This window comes from Prionailurus viverrinus, chromosome A3 (genome assembly GCF_022837055.1).
Source record: "Prionailurus viverrinus isolate Anna chromosome A3, UM_Priviv_1.0, whole genome shotgun sequence".
NCBI classification, from domain to species: domain Eukaryota; kingdom Metazoa; phylum Chordata; class Mammalia; order Carnivora; family Felidae; genus Prionailurus; species Prionailurus viverrinus.
The window spans coordinates 85,894,461-85,918,040 of record NC_062563.1 but is presented as its reverse complement, the minus strand read 5'-3'; the positions used below and the strand labels follow the sequence as shown (position 1 = coordinate 85,918,040).

Sequence of the window (23,580 nt, the reverse complement as noted above, 5' to 3'; positions counted from 1 at the left end):
TTTCCTTTCATTATTCATGACATTAACACTTCTGAAATAGAATTTTTTTAAAGAATGTCCCTCACTTTGGGTGTGTTTAATATTTTCTGAGGATCAGATTCAAATAATGCCCTTTTGGCAGGAATAATACATTAAATGATGGTGCAGTATTTCTTAGTGCATCATGAAAGGAGGCATGTGATGTCAGTTTGTCTCATTAGTGGTACTAAAATAGAACAACTGGTTCTATATCTAACAGATTTTGCTATTGTAAGATTACCATTTTTACTTTCGTAATTCAAAAATAGTCTGTGATGAAGTGTTTTAAGGTGGTGTAAATGTCCACCTCTAAATCAAACTTTCACCTAATAGTTTTAGCATCTACTGACGAATCTCACCTGAGATTATTATTATGCTGGCTGTAACAGTGATCTTCGTATGTTATCATTCAGAAGTTAGAAAAAAATTATAATATTTTACTCTGATATTAATTGGGAGCCTGATTTTGTGATACATAGTTTGAATACTAAGATCTAAGAAACTCCCTAAATTCAACATCAGAATTTTCTTTTTTGATCAACACTGGAATTTTCTCACTTCCTTCTTTTTTAGAGATAATATTGTATAGTGATAATTACTGTTACTAATAATTAATGTTTATTAAATGCTTACTCTGTGCTGAGCACTGTGGAAAGCACTTTTGGTGTCTCATCTGACACATAGTTATTATTAGACTCTATTTTCCCCCATGAGAATATTAAGGATCAGAGGCTAGTAACTTGACTAGGGTCACATAGCTAGTTTGTCCCAGCTACTTTTGCATACCCTGCCATATTTCTACTGTGAAGTAATAAAATGGGAATTGATCTACTCTGGGAATGTTGTCAGTGCCTTTATCTTCCAGTTCCAAGGCCAGCTATATTGTTATATATCGAGTCTCTTTTCTTGCAGCCAAGAGCTGGAGTATTCACTAGTACTGAGGTGAATTCAAGCCTCTTGATGTGAAATGGAATAAAAGAAACTGTGAGGTAGCATAAGGCAGTGGTTTTCAAATGCTATACGGAGGCATTCCCCCCGCCCCCCACTCCTGTGACGGGGGATTTTGGATAACTTTTTTTTTCTTCTCCTCCCCATTCCCCTACTCCCGCCAGTTTTATTGAGATATAGTTGACTTATAAAACTATATCAGTTTAAGGCACACAATATAATGACTTCATATATCTATGTCTATATCTATCTATATCTACAAAGTTAGGAATATAAAAATGATGCTGTTAATCACTTACAGTAGTCCTGACCTCATCCTTAGAGAATATGGTCCAAGACCCAGCAGCACCACCCCACCCAACAGCTCCATGCCTGAAACTGCAGACAGTACTGAACCCTATATATACTATTTTTTCCTATACACACATACTTGTGATAAAGTTTAATTTGTAAATTAGGCACACTAAGAGATTAACAACACTAGTAATAAAATAGAACAATTATAACAATATACTGTAATAAAAGCCATGTGAATGTGGTCTCTCAAAATACCTTATACTCACCCTTCCCGTGATGGTGTGAGATGGCAAAATGCCCAGGTGATGAGATAAAGTGACATGAATGATGCAGGCATTGTAATTTGGTGTAAGGCTACTATTGACCTTCCAATAATTCTTCAGAAGGAGGGTCATCTGCTTCCAGACTGAGGTTAACCTCAGGTAACTGAAACCAAGGAAAGTGAAACCACGGTAAGAAGGACTACTACTACATTTTCAATGAACAGTTTTTCCTCTCATATACTGGCTGTATTTATTAAAATATAGTTTTGTTCATTGAAACTAATAATGAAAAATCTGGAGTCGTATTTTGCCTTTTCCCCATTTTTGAAGAAATTCATTTTTTGCTGTATTTTACGAAGACATTTTTATCAATGAATTGTAAAAATAAAGAACCTGTGCTTTCGCCACAGATAATTTGGGAGTCCGCTCTAGAAGGTTAATTTTGAGGTGGGCGAAGGGAGTGTAGTAAGAACCAGGGTCCCGGAACCAGCTTAAACAAAAATAAAAACCTGACCAAAGCTTTAGCAACTAACATCGTTTTCTGGTTCAATACATCGTTTTCTGGTTCAATACGCTCAACTTGTATTACGGCGGGTGTCCGCCGAGTACAAACCTAGTAAAAAGTAACCGCTTCCCGCCGCAACTCCTTGCACAGCTTTGGCCTGAGGCTCTTGAGAGTTTAGGCTTGGGAAAAGGAGCCAGCGGGGCGGAGCGAGCAGCGTGAGATTATCAAAGAGCGCCGCTGGCGCCCGGGATAGAGCCGGCGCCTCATTGACGTCACCACTGCCCGACTGCTTTTCCCGGAGACCGGAGTAGAAGGCCAGCGAGGTATTATTCGCAGCTGGGGGTTGAGTTTGTCTCGTGTTTCTGCAAAAGTTCGCTTCTTCTGGGAATCCCCCTTTCTTCCCCTGGCTGACTGTGAGGAGCGGGTCGAGCTGCGTAGCCTTCGTGAATGCGTTCCCTCACACCCGAGCGTTGGGGGCAGCATTGCTTCAGGCCCTCCACTTGGGCTTGCCCTGCGGCTGCTTGCTGGCTTTGGCTAACCTTGGACCCTTACTTCTCCCTCTTGATCTGGCCTTTACTTTTTTCTTCTCAGCTCCTCCTATCAAATATTGGAAGGCGAAGGAGAAATTAAATAACTTAACAATTTAAAGCTGCCGTCAAATCTTGTTTAGGGAGGAAGGCCAAAGTGGGAAGTGTAGAGGAGTAACTTTACTGTGTTACCCACATTTTTCATTCACATATATGATCACCAACTGCCTGCCGCTGCAGTATTAGCCCACTTGAGTCGGTAGGCTAATCTCGATTTAAAGGTGAAATCCAGAGTGGGTACTCAAGAAAGTTTTCCTTTATGCCTCAGGAAGAAGGTTGGGTGCGATTCAAACTTCTGCTTAAAATTATCTTTAATGTCTTCCTGTGTGTTGACCGCAGTTCAGTTTTTGCTTGATGAAGATGTATGTGTCCCGCTTATTAACCTCTTTGGACTGTCTGATAATATACTGAAGTGAGAAGTAATTGTATGTTGACATTGGTTCCAAAAATGTTGGATCCGAAAAAAAAATCCGACAACTATTGAAATTGAGAGAACTGTTTGTGATGGGTGGAAATGCCAGAACTCATTGTTTTGTTGAAAGATAAAATAATGACAGTGTGAACAGTGGTTTTCCAAAATGCTATAGAATGTTAATAGCTCCCTCCAATAGCTATGTTGTATGTATCACAGTACAGAGGTGATACAGTTTTTCATAACTGCTTTTAGTTTTTAGATGGTTCTTTATATGTGTTATCTCAGCTACTGTTTCCAAACAGTTGGCCCTTCAAGTTTGGCTTTGAATAGTCCACATTGGATTAGGGTATTTGATCATTTTCACTTTAGTAAAATAATAACTACTACTACTAGCTACTAGTGATAACTGAACCATGCACTGTTCTAATAGCTTTACCAATATTATTCATTTAACTTTCACAATAGCCCTATATACCGTTACTCTTTTAGAGATGGTAATATTGTAATAAGCAAATTCCGTGGTTTTGGAAGGTAGTTTTGCTGCTTCATATCTATAAATTTGAAAATATTTTGAGTTAAACATTAACATTAAATAATCGAAGTAAATTCATTACAATCTGATGTAATTATTCGTCTCAATCTTGAGCAACCTTTTGTATTTTCTATCTTTTTCTGTTATCGGGCTTTGGGATAAGTTTTTTTTAAGTTATTTATTTTGAGAGAGAGATAGAGAGAGCAAGCTGGGGAGGGGTAGAGAGAGAGAGGGAGACTGAGTAACAAGCAGGCTCCCGTGCACTGTCAGCGCAGAGCCCGATGCGTGGCTCAAACTCAGGAACCATGCATGAGATCATCACCTGAGCTGAAATCAAGAGTCTGACGCTTAACCAACTGAGCCACTCAGGCGCCCCTAAATTTGTTTTTTAGAGGTTAACACCTTTAAAAAGAAAAAGTTAATCTTTTCTCAGGGATTTTACTGTAAGTTTGAAGGAAAATTATAGGTGGTACTAACATGGGTTGTCTGCCAAAGGAGTGATATTATTGACGGATTGTTCTATATATGTTTCACCGTTATTTTCTAAGAAAATGCAGTGCAAAAAGGTCATTATGGTAATAGAATTCTGGTGTGACATCTGCAGATGTCCTCTAGTTCCAAAAAAATTATAAATTGGATTTTTTTCTGGCTTAGTTCATAATTGTATGTAACTCTGCTTAGCATAGGAATGGAAATAGTCCTAGAATGTACATTATGGTACATTTTTCTTTTGGATTCATGTGGTGACTTCCTAATATCTTTAAGTATAAATTCTAATCTGATATTAAGATTTTCCAAAATTTGTCTCCAGTTTACTTTCATTGGTTTTAGACAGTTAACAGATAGTTACGAAGTACCTAATATGTGTCAAGACATTGTTAGTCACATGCAGATGCAAATGTCATGCAACATGAATCCCACCTTGAAGGAATAGCACAGAGGATACATAACCAGTGGAATGTTTTGAGCAGAGGACTGACACGATCTGATTTAGGTTTTTAACAGGATCACTCTGGCTGCTGTGTTAAGAACAGATTGTTGAAGAGTGGCATAGGCAAAAGCCAGGAGACTAATTAGGAAGGTGTTGTAATAATTCACATGAGATTATAGCAGCTTCATAATCTCATAGGGTGGAAAGAAATGAATATGGTGAGTAGCAGTTCAATTTTGAACGTATTTTGTAGGTAAAGCTAACAGATTTGTTTATGGATTAAATGTGGGTTGTAAGAGTAAGATAATTGTCAGGGTATGGGACTTGAACAACTAGAAGGGTGGAATCGCCATTAACTAAGAAGTGAAAAACTATGGGAGGAGCAGGCTTGTGGGGGAAGATTAGGAGTTCAGTTATGACATACTATGTTTGAGATGTCTATTAGTCATCCAAGTTGAGATGTTGAGTCTACCAAGTCTGGAGTTCAGTGGGAGTAGATCATTGCTAGAAAAGAACATTTGGGAGTTGTCAGCAAACAGATGGTATTTAAAATTGGGAGACTGGAGATAATCACCAAAGGAGTGAATATAAACAGAAAAGAACGTAGTACAAGACCTGAGTCCTTAGGCATTTTAGCCTTTTTAGGTTTGGGGAGATGAAGAACTAGCAAAGGAGACAAAATGAATAGCTACTGAGGAGCAGGGACAGTTTTGAGAATCTAGTGTTGTGGGATTCAGGGCCGAGTAGTGTGTTCATTTTTGTCAAATGTAATGAATGGATGGGTCATTTGAATCTTGATCTTTGAATTTATCAAGATACATGAAAATGTGTATGATTGATGGATATATGATAACTAAGTCTGGAGAACCATGAGAGTAAAGAAGAAGGAGAAAAGAAGGAGACGAAATTACTCCTTTATAGAGGAGAGGGCATTTGATGTTGGTTTAAAGAATTAGTGTTTCACTGGGCTCAGAATACAGGGGATGGAGTATAAGGACAGGTATTCAGAGCAGAGGGAAAGGCTTCTTTCCCTTCAAGGCCATACCTCCCAGGCTGCTGTTTTAAAGATACTTTTGCAAGTCCTTTCCTTTGTGTCCGTTAGCCAATTCCTGCATTCTTGGTAATTGTTCTTGCTCTAGGCCTACTGAACGCTGCTAAAGAAATTCACAAAACCCCAACCAGGTCTTCTCTCAGTTGACTGACAGTTCCTTTATTTATCCTTATCTTAGCACGGAATCTACGATGCCATGTAAATGAGTAATATTCACTGAACATTTACTACATGCCAGGCACTAAGGATTGATTCTGAGTAAAGACTTGCCCTGTATGAAGCTTACAGTCCAGTGTGGATGATGGACATTAATCAAATAATTGCAGAAATATGAAATTACAACAATGATAAGGAGAAAGAAGGATGCTGTGAGACTGTACCTAGTGGATATGAGGGGTGAGGGAGCGGAGTTAAGCAGGAAAAAAATCATGGTGGCTGGGAGTCCTCGCAATTCTAGGAGTTCTAGGGATAGCACACATCCAGAAAGGTTTTTGTAATGTGAGAAGAGGGAGAAAATGGCCTCATGGTGGCTAGAAAGTTTATGTGTACAGAAGGGAATCTATTCATATGGTTCTTTGAATATAATAGAGCTAAAGAAAGTAGGTTTGATTTTAGCTGCTAAGTTGGGGAAATGACATTTTTATCTGGTATATTTCTGGATGAAGTAAATTTCAAAGAATTGAAAAACTTATATGTAAATACAGATAATTATTATAATATGTATATTATTGTTTGAAAATAATAATTCTGAGAGTATAACATAAAATGTGCTCCCTACCTTCCTGCTTTTTGGTTTCCCAGGAGTAGCCACAGTTAACAGCTTCTTTTTTAAGAAATTTACATGGATATACAAGTATGCCTCCATACTCATGTATCTTTTTTCTTAAAAACAAATGAGTGTATTATATGTGCTGTTCCGTTTTTGTTGACTTAATATATCTTAGGAATCCGAGCTCTACTTTATACCTTTTCATGGCATCAGAGTATTTTATTGAATGAATAGATCATAATTTATTTAACCAGTTCTTGTTGATGGGCATGTAGAGTGTTCCCTGCTTTAAAGTGTCAGTATTTTAGAGTGTTGCAGTAGATGTCCTTGAACATTATCTTTGGGAAAATGTACTCTTTGGGAAGTAAAACTGCTGGGTCAAATAATTTGTACATACACAATTTTGAAGCACATTGCCAAATTCCTGCCACCCCCCATGCTCAATTTACACTCCAGTTAATAGTGAATGAGAGGCTGGTTCTCCTCACCTTTGCCCATATTAGATACTATCAATCTTCTTAATTTTTGCTTGTTTGACAGATGAAAAGTGGCATTTTGTTTTAGCGATTTATGTTTCTTTAATTATAAGATTAAGTAGCTTTCTTTATGTTTATTGGTCATCTGGATTCCTTTATATGTGAACTGCTGATTTTCTTTGTTCATTTTTCATTTGGATTACAAGTATTCTTTTTGTTGTTAAGTTGATTTGTAGAGGTTCCTTTTTATCTGTCTTTGTTGCAAATATTTTCCCTAGTTTTATATATGACTTTAGACTTGATTTGATGCTTTGTTTATTTATTCATTTTTGCATGCATTCATTTTTAGGAGAGGCAGATAAAGTATACAGCATCAGGATTTTTTTTAGAAGGAAATTTGTGACATTATTGAAATAATTAGACACTCTGGAATGTCAGCCTTTGTTGGAAATGTCAGTAATAAACACCTCATTTGAGGCCACAGGGTCTGTTTTGTTTTTATAAGCTTTGTTCAACAACTATCACAGATCTGGTGAGCACACCCAGTGACCTAGCTTCCCATTACCCCCAATTACATTTGGAATTGAAATGAGATATAGTAGAGCTGCTTAAGTATTCTAGACCGTACTTTCTATTTAGGTGTTTTTAAATTTATGAACTGAGTTATATTCTAAATGTTAATTTGTGAGTTAGCTATCTAATTTCACTATAGAAATAATGTACATAGGTTCTTATCTTGACTCTCAAAGTATAATTAACTCATGAAGGCTAGCTTTTTTTAAAATGCAAATTCAAGATGTCTTGTAATTTTACCCCTATGTACTTAAGTATGCACCCTTAAATAAGGATATTGTCTAATATAACTATAATGCCATTTGCATAGCTGTGTATTTGTTTATTTTGAGAGAGAGGAAGAGAGAGAGAGAGAGAGGGAGAGAATCCCAAGCAGGCTCTGTGCCGCGAGTGAAGAGCCCAGTGCAGGGCTTGATCCCACAAACTGTGAGATCATGACCTGAGCTGAAATCAAGAGTCGGAGGCTTAACCGACTGAGCCACCCAGGCTGAATTCACCTGATAGCTCATTTCTAATTTCATAGCAAAATTATCAATGATCTGTTAGTGTCATCTAACACCTGATCCATGTTCAGATTTCTTTGTCTCAAAAATAATCTTTTTACACATGATTTGAATCAAGATCCAAACAAGGTCTACATATTCCATTTGGTTGTTAGCTCTCCCAGATCTCTTTAATCTCTTCTTCCTCTACCTCCTCTCCCTTTTCTTAGTTTTTCTTCATCCCATTTATTTGTTACAGAAACCAGGTCAATTGTCCAGTAGAGTATTTCTTATTCTAGATTTGTCTGTTTGCTTTCTTGTGATGTTGTTAACTTGTTTCTCTATCCTCTGTATTTCCTGTGAAATGGAAGTTAGCTTTAAGGGCTCACATTGCTTAACATCAGGAGATTCATAATTTGTTTGTGTCCTACTTTCAGTGATGTGAAGATTGATCCCTGGGTTTAAGTAGTGACAGTCTCGGGGCCTGTGGGTGGCTCAGTTGGTTAAGCGTCCAACTTCGGGTCAGGTCATGATCTCACAGTTAGTGAGTTTGAGCCCTGCGTTGGGCTCTGTACTGACAGATCAGAGCCTGGAGCCTGCTTCAGATTCTATGTCTCCCTCTCTTCTCTCTCTGCCTCTCCCCTGCTTGCACTCTGTTTCTCTCTGTCTCAAAAATAAATAAACGTTAAAAAAAGAAATTAGTGACAGTCTCACCCCTCCATTGTAAACTTGCCCCTCACCCCTTTATCTGTCAGTGATTGTTGCCTGTATCTATAATTTCAATAGGGGTTGCAAAATGATGATATATTTTTTTGTAATTTGTCATTCCTTCACATTTGTTAGCTGGAATTTGAAGTCTAGTTTTATTACTTGGGAATCTACGGTCAGGAATAACAAGACTTGTGGGGAAATTCTGTCAGAACAACAGCTTGTAATGCTAAGAATGTACCTTTTCTGCTATAGTTCTGGAGGCTGGAAGGAGTGTGATTGTCTTTTTGATGTGACAGCTTAGTGAGACTGCAGCCCCCAGATATTCAGTCCAATACCAACCTAGATGTTGCTGTAAAAGTATTTGTAGATGTGATTAAAATCCACAAATCAGTTGACTTTAAGTTAGAATATTCTAGATAAGCTGAGTGGGTTTGATTCAATCAGTTAAAAGGCTTTAGGAGCAGAGCTAAGGATTCCCTGACAAAACAGAAGTTCCACCTGTGGACAGCAGCTTCCTCTTGTAGCCAGGAGTTCCAGTATGCCCTTCCTTGATGGCCTGCCCTGCAGAGTTTGGAATTAGTTAGCCAGCTCCCACAGTTGTACAAACCTGTTACTTGCAATAAATCTCTTTATATATATCTCCTATTGGTTCTACTGCTCTAGGTGAGCTCTGCCTGGTACCAGGAGCAACTCCCCTGATTCCTGTTCTCTAAGAAAATGGGGTGGGGAGTGGTGGTAAGGGTCAGAGAATCTACTTTTTTTAGGGTGACCATATGACTTATTGTTCAAACTGGCACTTGTGGAAGAGAAATGGAGAGCTGGGCAGATGGCAGACTGAAACAACAGGTATAAACTGGGATTGTCCTGGGCAGATCATGACATAGTCATTCTGTGTGTCAGCCACTGGTGATACAACAGCAGTATGACACAGCCCCTTCAAGGAGCTTGTAGTCAAAGGGAAGTCAAGTACATCAACAGACATCACCAAATAGTGTTTTAGGTGACATGACAGCTTGTAGTTGTGTTTCTCCAGAGAGAATGGGAGGGTGGCACTCAGAGAAATCTTCACTGGCTGAAGTAAAACCTGATCTTACCTCCAAAAATAAGCAAGGTTTGAACAAAGTTAAGTGCGAAGAACGGTTAATGTACAGAGAACCATACAGGTGAAAGGTTAGAGTGAATGAGCATGGCACATCTGGAAAACTGCCATTGTGGCTGCAGCTATAGGATTGGAAGAGGAGGGTGATGAAAGATGAGGTTAGACAAACAAGGGCCATGTAATAATAGGCCTGGCATCCATACTGAGGGGATCGGGAACTTTTGCAGGATTTTAAGCAGGGGTGTACAATGATCAGAGTATCCATAGAAAAATCATATTTTGTAACATCTCAAAATTGAGAGTGGAAAATATTGACAGTAGGGAGATTGCTCAAAGGCTCTTGAAATGATCTAGCCAGTGAAAGTGGAGGAAAGCTTGTGGTGTAAGGACATTAAGGAGGCCAAACTGATGGGATCTGGGACCTGAGGAAGGGGTAAGGGGTGATTCCTATGTTCCTGGCTGGACTGACCTCCCGGAAGTAAGAGAATCAAGGGTAGCAGATAGGGGGATGGCTTCTGTTCTATGTGTGATGCTGTGCACCCCTCTTTTCTCTTGCCTGTACTGTGGTTTCCCTTACCACTGAGAGGAAGAAGTGACAGTAACATCCTATAGGAGTTACAAGGGGAGGGTTCCCCCCTCTCTCTGTGCTTTAGTCCCAACCAGACCTTAGAGATGGAAAGAGGCAAATTTTCTCATGTCCTCTTCCACTTCCACCTTTGCCGTTGGTACTTTAGAAGGAGGAGGTGAGGTGGAAGGGTGAGAAATACCTTTAGAACTTGGGAAGGAGTAAGGAGCAGAGGAGGGTGAGTTGTTTTCTTCTTTCTCTTCTTTGGGCATTTTACCATGTACAACTTTGGGCAAGTTATTGAATCTGAAGTAAGTGAGTATACTTAGAAGTGTCTGGCTCTTAGGCAGTGATTTTCAAATGTTTGCTATTGCTGCTAATACCATACATGCATGGTGTCATCCTGGGACCTGAGTAACAAAGGGAACAGAGGGAAGTTTCTGCAGTTCTCTCCTTGTAACTTTTCCTGTGGAAAGAACAAATATTCAGGAACTGTCTGTGTAAAATGTTAGAAGAAATCATGAATTGGAGGGAATTTCTGATTATAGAAGAACCATTATTTTGTAGTCAGCCTTGCCTTTATTTTTTAGTTAGGGAAAAGGCAAGTGGTTCAGTTCATATTTAATGAGGGTAATTATTCTTACTGCCTTGCTTTCAGTGTTCACCCTCACCCATTTTAACAATAAATAACTACTTGTTTATTGGGGCTTAGGGACCAGGAATAATTGCAGGAAAAATCCCCATCATGATTCTAGGGAGGGAAATTATTCACTAATAGAAAAATTGGATGAAAACATTCACATTTAAATAAAGGCCTTTTTGTGTTTTTTATACTTGCAGTATTTGTTAAGAGCCAAAACACTTTGTTAAAATATGCCTTTATTTAAATTTAATGATTATTTTTATTACGATTTTAATACATGCTTTTTGAAATAACAAAATTTAAACAATGAAGAATGAAGAGTTAGAAAAATGAGTCAGCTTTGATCCTATTCCCTAATCTCTGACCCTTTTCAGAGAGAATGTCTCTTTTTTGTATATCTCCTTCCAGACCTTTTTCTTTTTTTTTCTTTTTTTTTTTAATTTTATTTTTTCCTTTTTTAAATTTACATCCAAATTAGTTAGCATATAGTGCAACAATGATTTCAGGAGTAGATTCCTTAGTGCCCCTTACCCATTTAGCCCATCCCCCCTTCCCACAACCCCTCCTGTAACCCTCAGTTTGTTCTCCATATTTATGAGTCTCTTCTGTTTTGTCCTCCTCCCTGTTTTTATATTATTTTTGTTTCCCTTCCCTTATGTTCATCTGTTTTGTCTCTTAAAGTCCACATATGAGTGAAGTCCTATGATTTTTGTCTTTCTCTAATTTCGCTTAGCATAATACCCTCCAGTTTCATCCACGTAGTTGCAAATGGCAAGATTTCACTCTTTTTGATTGCTGAGTAATGCTCCATTATATATATACACCGCAACTTCTTTATCCATTCATCCATCGATGGACATTTGGGCTCTTTCCATACTTTTGCTATTGTTGATAGTGCTGCTATAAACATGGGGGTGCATGTGTCCCTTCGAAACAGCAAGATAAATGCCTAGTAGTGCAATTGCTGGGTCATAGAGTAGTTCTATTTTTCATTTTTTGAGGAACCTCCATACTGTTTTCCAGAGTGGCTGCACCAGCTTGCATTCCCACTTCCAGACCTTTTTCTACATATCTTTATATATACCGGTTTTTAGACACAAATGGCATATGTTAGTTACATATTGTTTTGTATACAATGTTCTATGAATTTTTTCACCATTTCTCATTTGTGTTACTACATAAAGATTTACTTCTTTGTTTTTAATATTCTCTTGGATGGATGTGCTGTAATTCATTTAACTGTTTCCTTATTGATGAATATTTAGATTAGTATTCAGTATTTTGTTAGAGATTTTTCATTCAACAAATGTTTATTGACTGTCGGGCAGTGCTAGTGAAAAAAACACAAAAATTTCTGCTCTCATGTAGTTCCCTTCTTTTGGAGGTGGCCAGGCAGTAAATGAATAAATAAGTCAGATGCTACTGAGGACTCTGAGGCAGAGGAGATCGGGAGTGCTGGGAGTGGGGTGTGTGCCTGTTAACATAGGTAGTCAGGAAAGGATTACCTGCAGGTGACCTTTGAGTAGAGATCTGATGAAGGTGAAGTATTGTGCTCTGAAGCACCTGGTGGGGGAGAGGCATTCTAGGGAGGGAAGAAGAAGCACAAAGGCCCTGAGGTAGGGGCATACCTGACGTGAAAGAGCAATGAGGCTGTTATGGCCTGAGTGGAATGAGGAGATGAGGTTACAGAGGAGGTAGCAGAGAGGGCTTTTTAGGCCACTGTAAGTAAGGAGTTTGTCTTTTATTATTTTTTAAAATTTTTACTTAAAATTTTGTTTCTTTTTTATTTTAGAGAGAGCCTGCACGTGAGCAGGGGAGAGGGGCAGAGGGAGAGAGAGAGAGAATTTTAAGCAGGTTCCACGCTCAGTGCAGAGTCCGACGTGGGGCTCAATCTCATGACCCTGGGATCATGACCTGAGCTGAAATCGAGTTGGACCTTCAACTGACTGCCACCCAGATGCCCCAGATTTTGTTTTTTATTGAATGAGGTGTGGTGAACCTTTGAATGGAAATTTCCTAAACTATCAGAATGGAAACAAGGAGGTCATTTAGGAGGCTACTGCAACAATCTGGGCAAGATACAGTGATGGCTTGAATTTACTTGGATCAGGGTGGTCTCAATAGAAATGGTAGGATGTGGTTGGATTCTAAATATGTCTTAAAGCTAGGGTGAAAGAGAAGAGTCAAGGACCACTCTGTAATTTTAGGTCTGAACAATTGGGAAGGTGGAGTTGGAAACACTACAGTAGGCAAGATTTGGCTTTGGGCACATTACATTTGAGAATCTATTAACATCAACCAGAGGTATTGAGTAAGCAGTTGGAAATATGATTTGGAGTTCAGTGGGGAGGTCAGGGTTGGAGATAAAGACCTGGGAGTCATCAGTATATTAATGCAATTTAAAGCCCTGAGCTCACCTAGTGAGTAAATTAGAGAGGAAAAGAGAATCAAGGACGCCTGTGGGCATTTCAAGGATAAGAGGCTGAGGATATGAGAAGGATGCTGCAAAGGAGACCAAGAAAGCAGCCATGAGGTAGGAGGGAAATCAAGAAAATGTGATGCCAAGGAAATGAAGAGAGTGAACAGTGTCAAGTGATGAGAACTGGGAATTGACCGTTGAATTTAACCATGTGGCTGTGTGGATGACCTTGACGAGAGCAATTTGAATGAGAAGGAGGGGGCCCGATTGTGGCCGAATCAAGAAAGAATGGAAGGAGAGGAATTGGGACTGTTAGTGTAAGCACCTGTTTTGAGGGTTTGTTCTAAAAGCAGTTGGAACTGTTATTATAAGCACTTCTTTCAAGGATTGGAAAATGAGGCTTTTGCTGGAGGGGGATATGAAATCAAGATATTTCTTTTGTTGTCAAAGATGGAGAAATAAAATGTTGTAAGCTTATGGATAATGACGGAGCAGAGGGAAAAATTGATGCAAGAGAAAGTGGGAGAGATTGAGAGAAGAGTTCAAGGAGTGCATTTTAATAAATTTGTATGTATGTATACAGAAATTTCTCTAAGCTAGATTCTTAAGAGGATTTCCTGAGTCAAAGGGTATGTATGTTTAAAAAATCTGTACCAGTTTATATTCCACCTTCATTGTATACCCTTGCCAACATTGAACTTTGCTCATCTTTAAAATTATTGCCAGTCCAATGGGTGATACTTTTTTAATTTGTAGGAATTCTTTATAAAATTGAACTAATCCTTTTTTATATTCTGGCAAATATTTTCTCCCATGCGCTTTCTTGCCTTTTAACTTTGCTTACGGTATACTTTTACCATGTGGATTTTTTTTTTCTTCCAGTTTTTATGTAGTTAAGTCTGTCATTCATTTCCTTTCATAGCATTTGTGTTTCATTTGGATTATGTAAATATTTTATATAATCTTTTAATAAGTTTATTCATTTGCCTTTTTAATTCATCTGGAGTTTATTTTTGTGTTATGAAATAGGTATCTAAGTTTTTCATCTTTTTTTGTGTTCTTAAACAGTTAAATACTGTAAGAAGTAACTGTTGCTTAAAGGTTTAAAAGAAAATACCTAGATCTTCTAGGCTTGGAGCCTTTTTGAAGGGTAGATCTTTGACTTAAACATTTTCTTAATAATCTATTTGGTTTATGTACTTCCTTTTAGGTTAATTTCGGTAACTGATTTTGTTTTCCCTCAGCACCACATTCTTTTCAGCCAGATTTTCAAATTCATTGGCTTAAAATTCTACATAAAGAGAAGAAATATAAGTCTTCTTTATATTTGCAATATATCCTTTGTACTTACACCTGTATTTGGGCAGCAGATGCTGGAGCCTTTCACAGATCTAGAGATTGGTTTAGCTGTTTTCAGCCCTCATGGCCCAGCTCTTATCTTATTGCCCTTCATCTTGGGGTTATTCTTATGTTGTCCTTCTCTCTCTCTCTCTCTCTGTAGGGGATTTCTGGCTTCTTGTATTGCTTTCCTATCACTCTGGTCCCATTTGCTCTTTAGCTTACAAAATTTTGTACTGTTGAAGTCTGCTCATGGATACATGCCCTTCTTGGTTTCCAATATTACTATGGACTTATTTTTATATTTCTTCTGGCATTTTGGAGAGTTTTGGGGAGGGATCAGAGGCAAATGTAAATTTTCAGTTAGCTTTTTGAAATAGGAAGTCACAATTCCTTCCTGTGGGGTTTTCTTTTATCACAGTTCTTTGTTTAATTGCTGGTTGCACAGTAGTTAGAGTGTAATTTTACAGCACAAGTAGTGATCATCAGATGGATTTCACCTTCTTTTTTTTAAGTGAAACCAGATGTCTCAGCAGAATATACTTGTTGAATAGAAATGTTGATATATTGCCACTAAATATTCCAATAGTACTTTTTAAAGTTGTGACATAGGCATCATAACATTTAGAACTATAAGGGACTTTACAGATCATTAGACCAACTGTCTTATTTTATGGATGAAGTAGTTGAGGCCCAGAGACTTTTCAGTGATTTATCTAAGGTGACAAAGTCAGTAATCAAGCAAGACAGAAAGCCCAAGTCTCTTTACTTCAATTCTGCTATGTTTTGCTCTTTCACACATTCTTGGTGGTTCTACTTAGCTTTGTAATATGAAAGAGGTATTTTCAGCTAATAAACTTCTTTTAAACCTAAAGATGATATGTATGGCTTGGGATTGCTTCTGAAATTTGGTCTTAGATATCATATTAAATGCCTTGATGTGGATTTTGTTTTTTCTCACATAGATATTATATATTAAGATATAAATGTGAATTTTAAAAGAATGGGCTGTCAAGGTATACTCTGGCCTAAATGAAAACCATATAGTTTATTCCTCTGAAGTTTCCTCTTTTCTGCTGTGATTAATGGACTCTTTGAATTTGTTATTAATATTTTAAAGAGGCTTAAAGAATATATATATAGGCTTCAAAATGATTTTAGTGATAGTCATAAGATAATTCAGACCAAGGTTTTCTAATTTTTTAGTTTAATATACCATGCTGCTAGATCAACATCTAAATTTATGGTGTGCCTGAGTGGCTCCGGCGGTCGAGCATCCGGATGAGTGTAGGACTTCAGCTCAGGTTATGATCTCGTGGTTCGTGGGTTTGAGCCCCCCGTGTCAGGCTCTGTGCTGACGGCTCAGAGCCTGGAGCCTGCTTTGAATTCTGTGTCTGCCTCTCTCTCTGCCTCTGGGCTGTTCACTCTCTCTCTGTCTGTCTCTCTCTCTCAAAAATAAACATTAAACAAAATTTTTTTTTAATTTAAAAGGGCTAAAATATATGTTTTTGCTTTACTTGTGATTTTTCAGCAACCATAGAGATAGGATATACTCATCATACTTTCATTGCTTTGCTTGGTTTTTAACTTCAACAGAAAGTTTTTTAAATGTAGGACTTTGATTAATGATAATCCATGTTTGGTGGTCATGTCTTTTATTCTTGACAAACATTGAGGCTCTAATATGTACAGCATTAGTGGACTTGGGTGGGTTCTCTTCTCCCCTTGCCCACCTCAAACAATTTGAGGAGGGGAAGTTTGAAGGTAGTTGCTCTAGAATTATATTCTAAGAAGATTTGTTTACTTATCTTCAGGTTTTACCTCTTGTAGCACTTTTTAAACACGTGATATGACGTATTGATTTTGTTTTTGTAAACTAAAGAGCAGTCTGTCTCCCATGAATTCTAAGAATTTAATTTTTTTACAGTTGGTCATAATGGCAGGTGAAGAAATTAATGAAGACTACCCAGTAGAAATTCATGAGTATTTATCAACATTTGAAAATTCCATTGGTGCTGTGGATGAGATGCTGAAGACCATGATGTCTGTTTCTAGAAATGAGTTGTTGCAGAAGGTATTTTAAAAATGTAATTTAGAAAACACAGTGCTGTGTTATGAAAACATACAGAAGACATAGATTAGCGATGTGCTCCTTTTCCCCTTTATTTCAAGTGTTTGGGTATTTTTAAGGGGAAAAAACAAACCAGAACTTCAACTTTAGGAAATACTTCCTAACTATATTTTTATTTTGACGTGGTTTTGAGAAAAAAAGGAGCACTCAAAACGTTCTTTTTGACAGACTCTGTCTTTGACCTTTTAAGTATTACAATGATGTTATCAGAGTTTCTGGAAACCCTATAGGACAAAAAGAGTAAATTGACTTGGACAGTCTAAAACAAATCTCATTATGTTTCTTCTGTCTTTGGTATTGCCTAAGCATTTTAGCCTGCCTCTTATACATAAATGCATCATGTACAGTGTTTACATTGATAAATTACTTTTGACATACAAAGCCCAGATCATAACTCCTGAAATTAAAATAATTGAAAAGAATTTTTCTTGGATTATACATATTCTTTGTCTAACTAAAGATGATGCCTCGAAGTGAAAATTTGTGGGCAAAAATCTCTGGTTAACAATTTTTTTTTTTGCAAATTATTTCAAGATCATTTGGTTATTGGATTATAGGAAGTGAAAGAAACATCTCTTTGATACATTGTATTTGGTGAAAGTTTAAAATATGTGATGTGTTCATTGTATGTACTTCTTTTCTCTCTCTCTTTTTTTATTAAATAGTTGGACCCCCTTGAACAAGCAAAAGTGGATTTAGTTTCTGCTTACACGTTAAATTCAATGTTTTGGGGTATGTATATTAATTTGGAGTTAATTATGAAGCAAATTATTATGTCAAAGGTGATTTATTTTTTATTTTATTTATTTTATTTTTTTTTCAATGTTTTTTATTTATTTTTGGGACAGAGAGAGACAGAGCATGAACGGGGGAGGGGCAGAGAGAGAGGGAGACACAAAATCTGAAACAGGCTCCAGGCTCCGAGCCATCAGCCCAGAGCCTGACGCGGGGCTCGAACTCACGGACCGCGAGATCGTGACCTGGCTGAAGTCGGACACTTAACCGACTGCGCCACCCGGGCTCCCCGGTGATTTCTTTTTTAAATGCTAGCAATTTATATATTGTTATACTTCATGGTAATTTTTATAGTCAGATATTTATTTCTTTTAAATCAGAATATCAGATGTCCATGAGCCGCATAAAATTTAATATTACATAGAGGTTAAATAAGATTTAATTTATCATTTTTTTGTGATATTTCTTTTTTGTGAGTAACTAGAGTTTCTTTAATTAATGCTCGCAATTAATATATATGCCATTTTGTTCCATGAAATCTTTGTCTTGTAGTTTATTTGGCAACTCAGGGAGTTAATCCTAAGGAACATCCAGTAAAGCAGGAATTGGTAAGATTGCAGTGGATTTCTTTTTATTTGACTGTTTGTTGTGGTATTCCTGAAGTCAGAGTCATAGTACTTTATCACACTAGTTGTGGAGAACAAAATTATTTAGAGTCCTAATTATGAAAGTGAGCCAGATTTCATCATGTCTTTAGTTTTTCTTTTCTTTGCCTTTGTCAGAGAATTTGTGTTCCATATATTATATAAATCTCTGGATGGGAGAACGTTAAGATTCAAGTAATTATTTATAACTTCCATATTATTTATTCTATAAATTCTTGAAATCCTGTTCATCTCTACAACTGCCCCCCCCCTTTTTTCTAAACTCTTACACAATTCTTAAAAGTATATTCTAGTTGATTTACTAGCAAAGACGGGAAAGTTTCTCCCCCACCTTTTCAATTCTTCCATTAATTCATTTTCTCAGCAGTAAAGAATCCAGTTCAGCAACAAAGCTAAAAGCTTTTTTGGCACCAGTTGTATGTGTACTGTCCAGTAATTCTGCATTAGTGACATATTTACAACCTGTAATAAATCTTCTAGGTTTGTCTTTGTATTCCATTTAGATGTATAAGTACAGTATATAAGGTCTAGTATCTTGAAGTTTTTGCTGACTTCAAAAATTAAATCATTCAATATGAAAGAAGAAATTAGAAATCAAACTTATGGTTACCTTCTTGACTTGGCTTGATGAATAAGAATATTAATACATTTATTCTTTGTGTTTATAAAATACAAGATAAATATGTGAAATACACTTGACACTGTATTATTATTTTTAAGTCTTAAGGTGTTGATATGTATGTTATTTACAACTTGCTAGAGTACTTGGTCATTTACAAAAAAAATGAGTAAACCAGAGCTCTTGTCTTAATTTTATAAAATAGGGAGTAAGACACGTTCTTCTTTTAAAGTTCTTGGGGGGAAAAACATTTATTTTTAATGTAGAAATTGTGAAAAATACTTACAGCAAAAATGTAAAACTATATGAGGCACAGATCTTGATTTGACCAGTGGTACTGGCTTTAAAATCTTAAGGAGGGTGCACTGTATGTATCATCTGTTTTCAATTTTCTGATATGGACTTTACATTTGTAAAGTTCCTCATTTTTCCTTAACACAAAGTTATTTGTAGTATTTTAATACTTGATTCTTTCATTGGAAAAGGATAAAATTATTATCTTTTTTCTCCATCAGAACCCACTTTATGGAGGAGTACATTCATATTCTGGACGAGAGTTGGCACATAAAAAAGCATACATAAACCTATTCCCCTTTTCTGACCTTGTGACAGACATCACTAATTGATCACAGAGTCAGCGTGTGAGAGGAAATCTATTTGTCATGTATATCATGAATGGGGAAGGGCATTGCAAATAGTTTATTTATTCAACAAATAATTGAGTGCTTACTGGAAGCCAGGCATTATATCCAAGTAAGATGATTCCTCTGTAAATAAAGCTGATAAATACCACTGCCCTTGCAGCAGATGCCAGTGTATCTAGTGGAGGGAGACAAGCATTTAACATAATAAGCAAATAATAAATATATGTGGTATGTAGTATGTTAGAAAGTTGTAGCTTATGGGGAAAAAAAAATAGTGTAGGGTAAGGGGGATTGGAGTGCTTGAGTAGGATTCCATTTTTTTTTTTTAATTTTTTTTTCAACGTTTTTAATTTATTTTTGGGACAGAGAGAGACAGAGCATGAACGGGGGAGGGGCAGAGAGAGAGGGAGACACAGAATCTGAAACAGGCTCCAGGCTCCGAGCCATCAGCCCAGAGCCTGACTCGGGGCTTGAACTCACGGACCGCGAGATCGTGACCTGGCTGAAGTCGGACGCTTAACCGACTAGGATTCCATTTTAAATGGTAAAGGCAGCGCCTGTTAACGAGATTAACGTTTGAACCAACTGGAAGGGAGAGAGGGAGTGGTTATGTAGATATTTGAGGAAGATAACTCCAGGCAAGGCTGGAGTGGGTCTGTGTTGGGAAGACTTGGGCTTTTACTCTGAGAGAAATAGAAAACCATAAGAGGATTTTGAGCAGAGTGGTCAGCCTTTCACAATTAAAAAATTCTAGGGGTCTGCATTTTTCTGTGTAAATTTCTGTAACTATTTTGATTATTTTAATGAAACTTGCTTTTCATCAGTGATCACTCATTTACTATGCTATTTTATGGCTCTCATCCCCTTTATTTAAATTTTCCAGTCAAAGTATAGAATAGCCCTTTATTCTGATTAATGGTCTCAGAAGATTCGAAGTGATATGGCACAACCTATTCTGTTTTTCACCTTGTAAAGTCTGATTAGAACTATAGTTTTCATCAGAAAGTATTGTGTGCTTATTGATCAAAAACTATGAAATTGAACAGAAGATTTTGTATTTTCATTTTGCTTATTTTAATTGTGATACTAGAAAGTAAAATAAAAAAATAGTTAAGTACTACTTCATCCATTTCCTGTTTAGAAAAATTTCCAGTTTAATTTGTATGCTGCAAGTATATGAGAGCTCTATTTTATAGACTTCAGATATGTAAGAGTTATTATGTGCATTTAGGTTAATGCTAAGTTAAATATATAACCACACATAAACAATTCAATGTTTATCTCTGTAGTGATGTCTTAGTCTAGTTCTCCCTATTTTGAAACATCAAAACACTTCTGAAATGACTTTTTAGTGTCTATTCCCCCCCAGACTATGAACTCCAGGAGAGCATGGAGCATGTTTATCCTATTCACTTGCACTTACTATCACCACTCAATAGGCAATAAATACATATCTGTTGAATTTAACTGAGGTATAGTATAATAAAACTTAGTGGTGGTGAACAGCTTAGTAAATCTATTGCTTTCTTTTCTTCTTTTTTTTAATCTTTAAGGAAAGAATCAGAGTATACATGAACAGAGTCAAGGAAATAACAGACAAGAAAAAGGCCGGCAAGCTGGACAGAGGTGCAGCTTCAAGATTTGTGAAAAATGCCCTTTGGGAACCAAAACCTAAAAATGCATCCAAAGTTGCCAATAAAGGAAAAAGTAAAAATTAGCCTTTTAGTTTTGATGTACACCTATTGAAAAAGTACATCATTTTTATTGTTTTCCACAAAATAGATGATTATGTGGCAATACAAGGTTTAAATGTATTCCTTATTGAATTCGTATATAAAATTTACATTTTAAATTTGTAATGCTAAATATTTTTTCCCCAGAAAGATTGTTATCTTTATTGATTTTCCTATAGACCACTATGAGATTTTTAACACTGTGGTATATTTTATATTTATAGTTTATCATCTTTCTTGACAAGACTCTTATTTCCCTATACAGGTCAATCTTTCAAGTACCATTTTATAAGCAACTATGAAATTTAAGTTAAATGTTTTTTGTAAACATTTGTCTATTTTAAATGAATAATGACTTTATGAAGTATGCTTATCTGAAGGCTGAAGTTATAAATACATCTGTTTTCACTATATAATATTAAGAGAATGAAATGACTTAAATGTCCATTTTTTTCTATGTTGTTACTTCATGTTTTCATGATTTTGGGAATTACTATTTTCTTTTGATATTTGAAGTGTGAAATTAAGACTTTAAGGTTATATTTTTATTCTTGGCAGTTTGCCTCTATGTCCCATTTAAGGTAAAATATATTCTCATTAACTTCAGATGGGAAATGAGGTTGTATATTGATGGCTGAATTTTGGCATAATAGCTATATCCTATCAATAAAGGCTGTAAAGTTTGTATAGCTGACTGTTTATTTTTCTCTTTTGTATAAATTTGCCCTTGAAATTAGGAAGATAGGTTTTAGAAATCATTAGGAATAAATTCATGAGTTTTTGTTCCTTCTGCATTATGGCCATAGTTCTCTTGGTCTCACTTTTTCAGATTTTTGGATTGCATGTTTTTGAGGTGATACCAAGTACATACAAGTATTTTGAAACAACTTCCTATGTTATATAATGCCACTTAAGGGGAAGAGAAATCCAGAAGAGATTATATTGTGTTTATATCCTGATTTATTTTTCTGGAATATTTGTCACAGAGAATTATATGTATTAAATTTTTTTTAATGTCTAAGTCCTTGAACTTTAATTATATGCTCTTAATGCTTTCAGTCTTTGAGTCCACATCATTATGTATAGGAATGCCAAGTACAGTAAAGTACTTTAATTTTTGAAAAAGAAGTTGTTAAAATTTTCTGTGTGATTAATTCTCCATAAGTAACCTTGAATAAATGGATTTCTTGATTTATGGTATAAGATATTGGAAACGGTCTTAAAATGTAATGGATTTTGTAAAGCATGTTGAACTCTTTCTATGACACATGAAGAGGAAGTCACTGATAGATGCAGAGTCTTTTGGCTCAGTTGTCAGACAGTTTTTGAAGTGGAAGAACATTTATAGTTATTTCATTTCTTCTTTCACCTTCATCCTCTCAAATTTTGAGCTTTTTTGAAAAGTAACTTCTTCATGACAGAAATAAATGTTCTTATGACCAAGTGTAATATATGTGTTGTTTATTACAAAGGAACTTATAACTTGAATTTTTGTATATTTTCTAATTTCATAAAGAAAAAAGTTAAATGAAAAATGTCATACAGTTACAGAAAATCATTAACCAAGTTATTGGTTTGTGAAAATCCAACTTTTAAATTCTGTTAAGTTGGAGTTTCTTAGTGAATAATTCTTTCAGTGTTTTATTTAGTAGAAATAAACAGTTTGAGCATATTCCATTTTAGTATGTAGAATTTGAAATACTTATTACCTGGCACATAATAAGGAGCTGAATGGTAGTAGTGCAGTGGGTTTTATTTTCATTTGTTGTTTATTCATTTCACAAATATTTAATGACATTTATTTACATTGCCAAATACGATGCTAGGTTCCATGGAAGACAACTCAAGCCTTTATTCTACTTTTATAAAGTGTTATGAAAGAAGTAGTCTTTTTGTTCACTTTTTCAGAGTTACTAGAAAATTTATGACAAATTGTGCTCATTAACCTTAGTCAGAACCATAAAGGGTGATGGGTTGATCTATTTGACTATGGTACAGTTATTGTTAACATAGTTTTTTCCAAATGACAGTCTGCTCTAAGTTTAGATGTTAATCACATCTTTTATTACTCTCTTTGGGAATTAACAAGTTGGAGAGGTTATAGCTATAGATATTTTTAAGATTAGAATTATAGACTATTAATCTAATACTAAATAATGAGATTTTGTTTTTTAATATTATTTTAAGTACAATTTTCTTGTTTCATAGTTGCAGGATGGGAATTCATTTTAGTAAAGTAGAATATGTTAAGAGGAAAATTGAAGGATGAATTATGGTTTACATTCCTGGAATTAGGAGGTTATGTCAAGTTGATTGGTTTTTAAGATACCCTGCAGATTAAAAAATTGTTCTACTTAGCTATTAGAAATGGATTGGTATTATTTCTAAATAAGGCTTTTAAAATTGACTAGAAATGTAGGAAATGTTTCAA

The 23,580-nt window shown here is 36.1% G+C and overlaps 1 protein-coding gene across 1 annotated transcript; it reads left to right on the top strand.

The window, feature by feature from the left end:
• Positions 1–2,291: 2,291 nt before the first annotated feature.
• On the top strand, positions 2,292–22,598 carry C1D (C1D nuclear receptor corepressor). Its single transcript, XM_047854250.1, has 5 exons — positions 2,292–2,354; positions 16,550–16,696; positions 17,419–17,485; positions 18,041–18,096; positions 20,970–22,598. Exons 2-5 carry the CDS (start codon positions 16,559–16,561, stop codon positions 21,132–21,134), a joined length of 426 nt encoding a protein of 141 aa, XP_047710206.1. The 5' UTR covers positions 2,292–2,354; positions 16,550–16,558; the 3' UTR covers positions 21,135–22,598.
• The last annotated feature ends 982 nt before the right edge of the window (positions 22,599–23,580 follow it).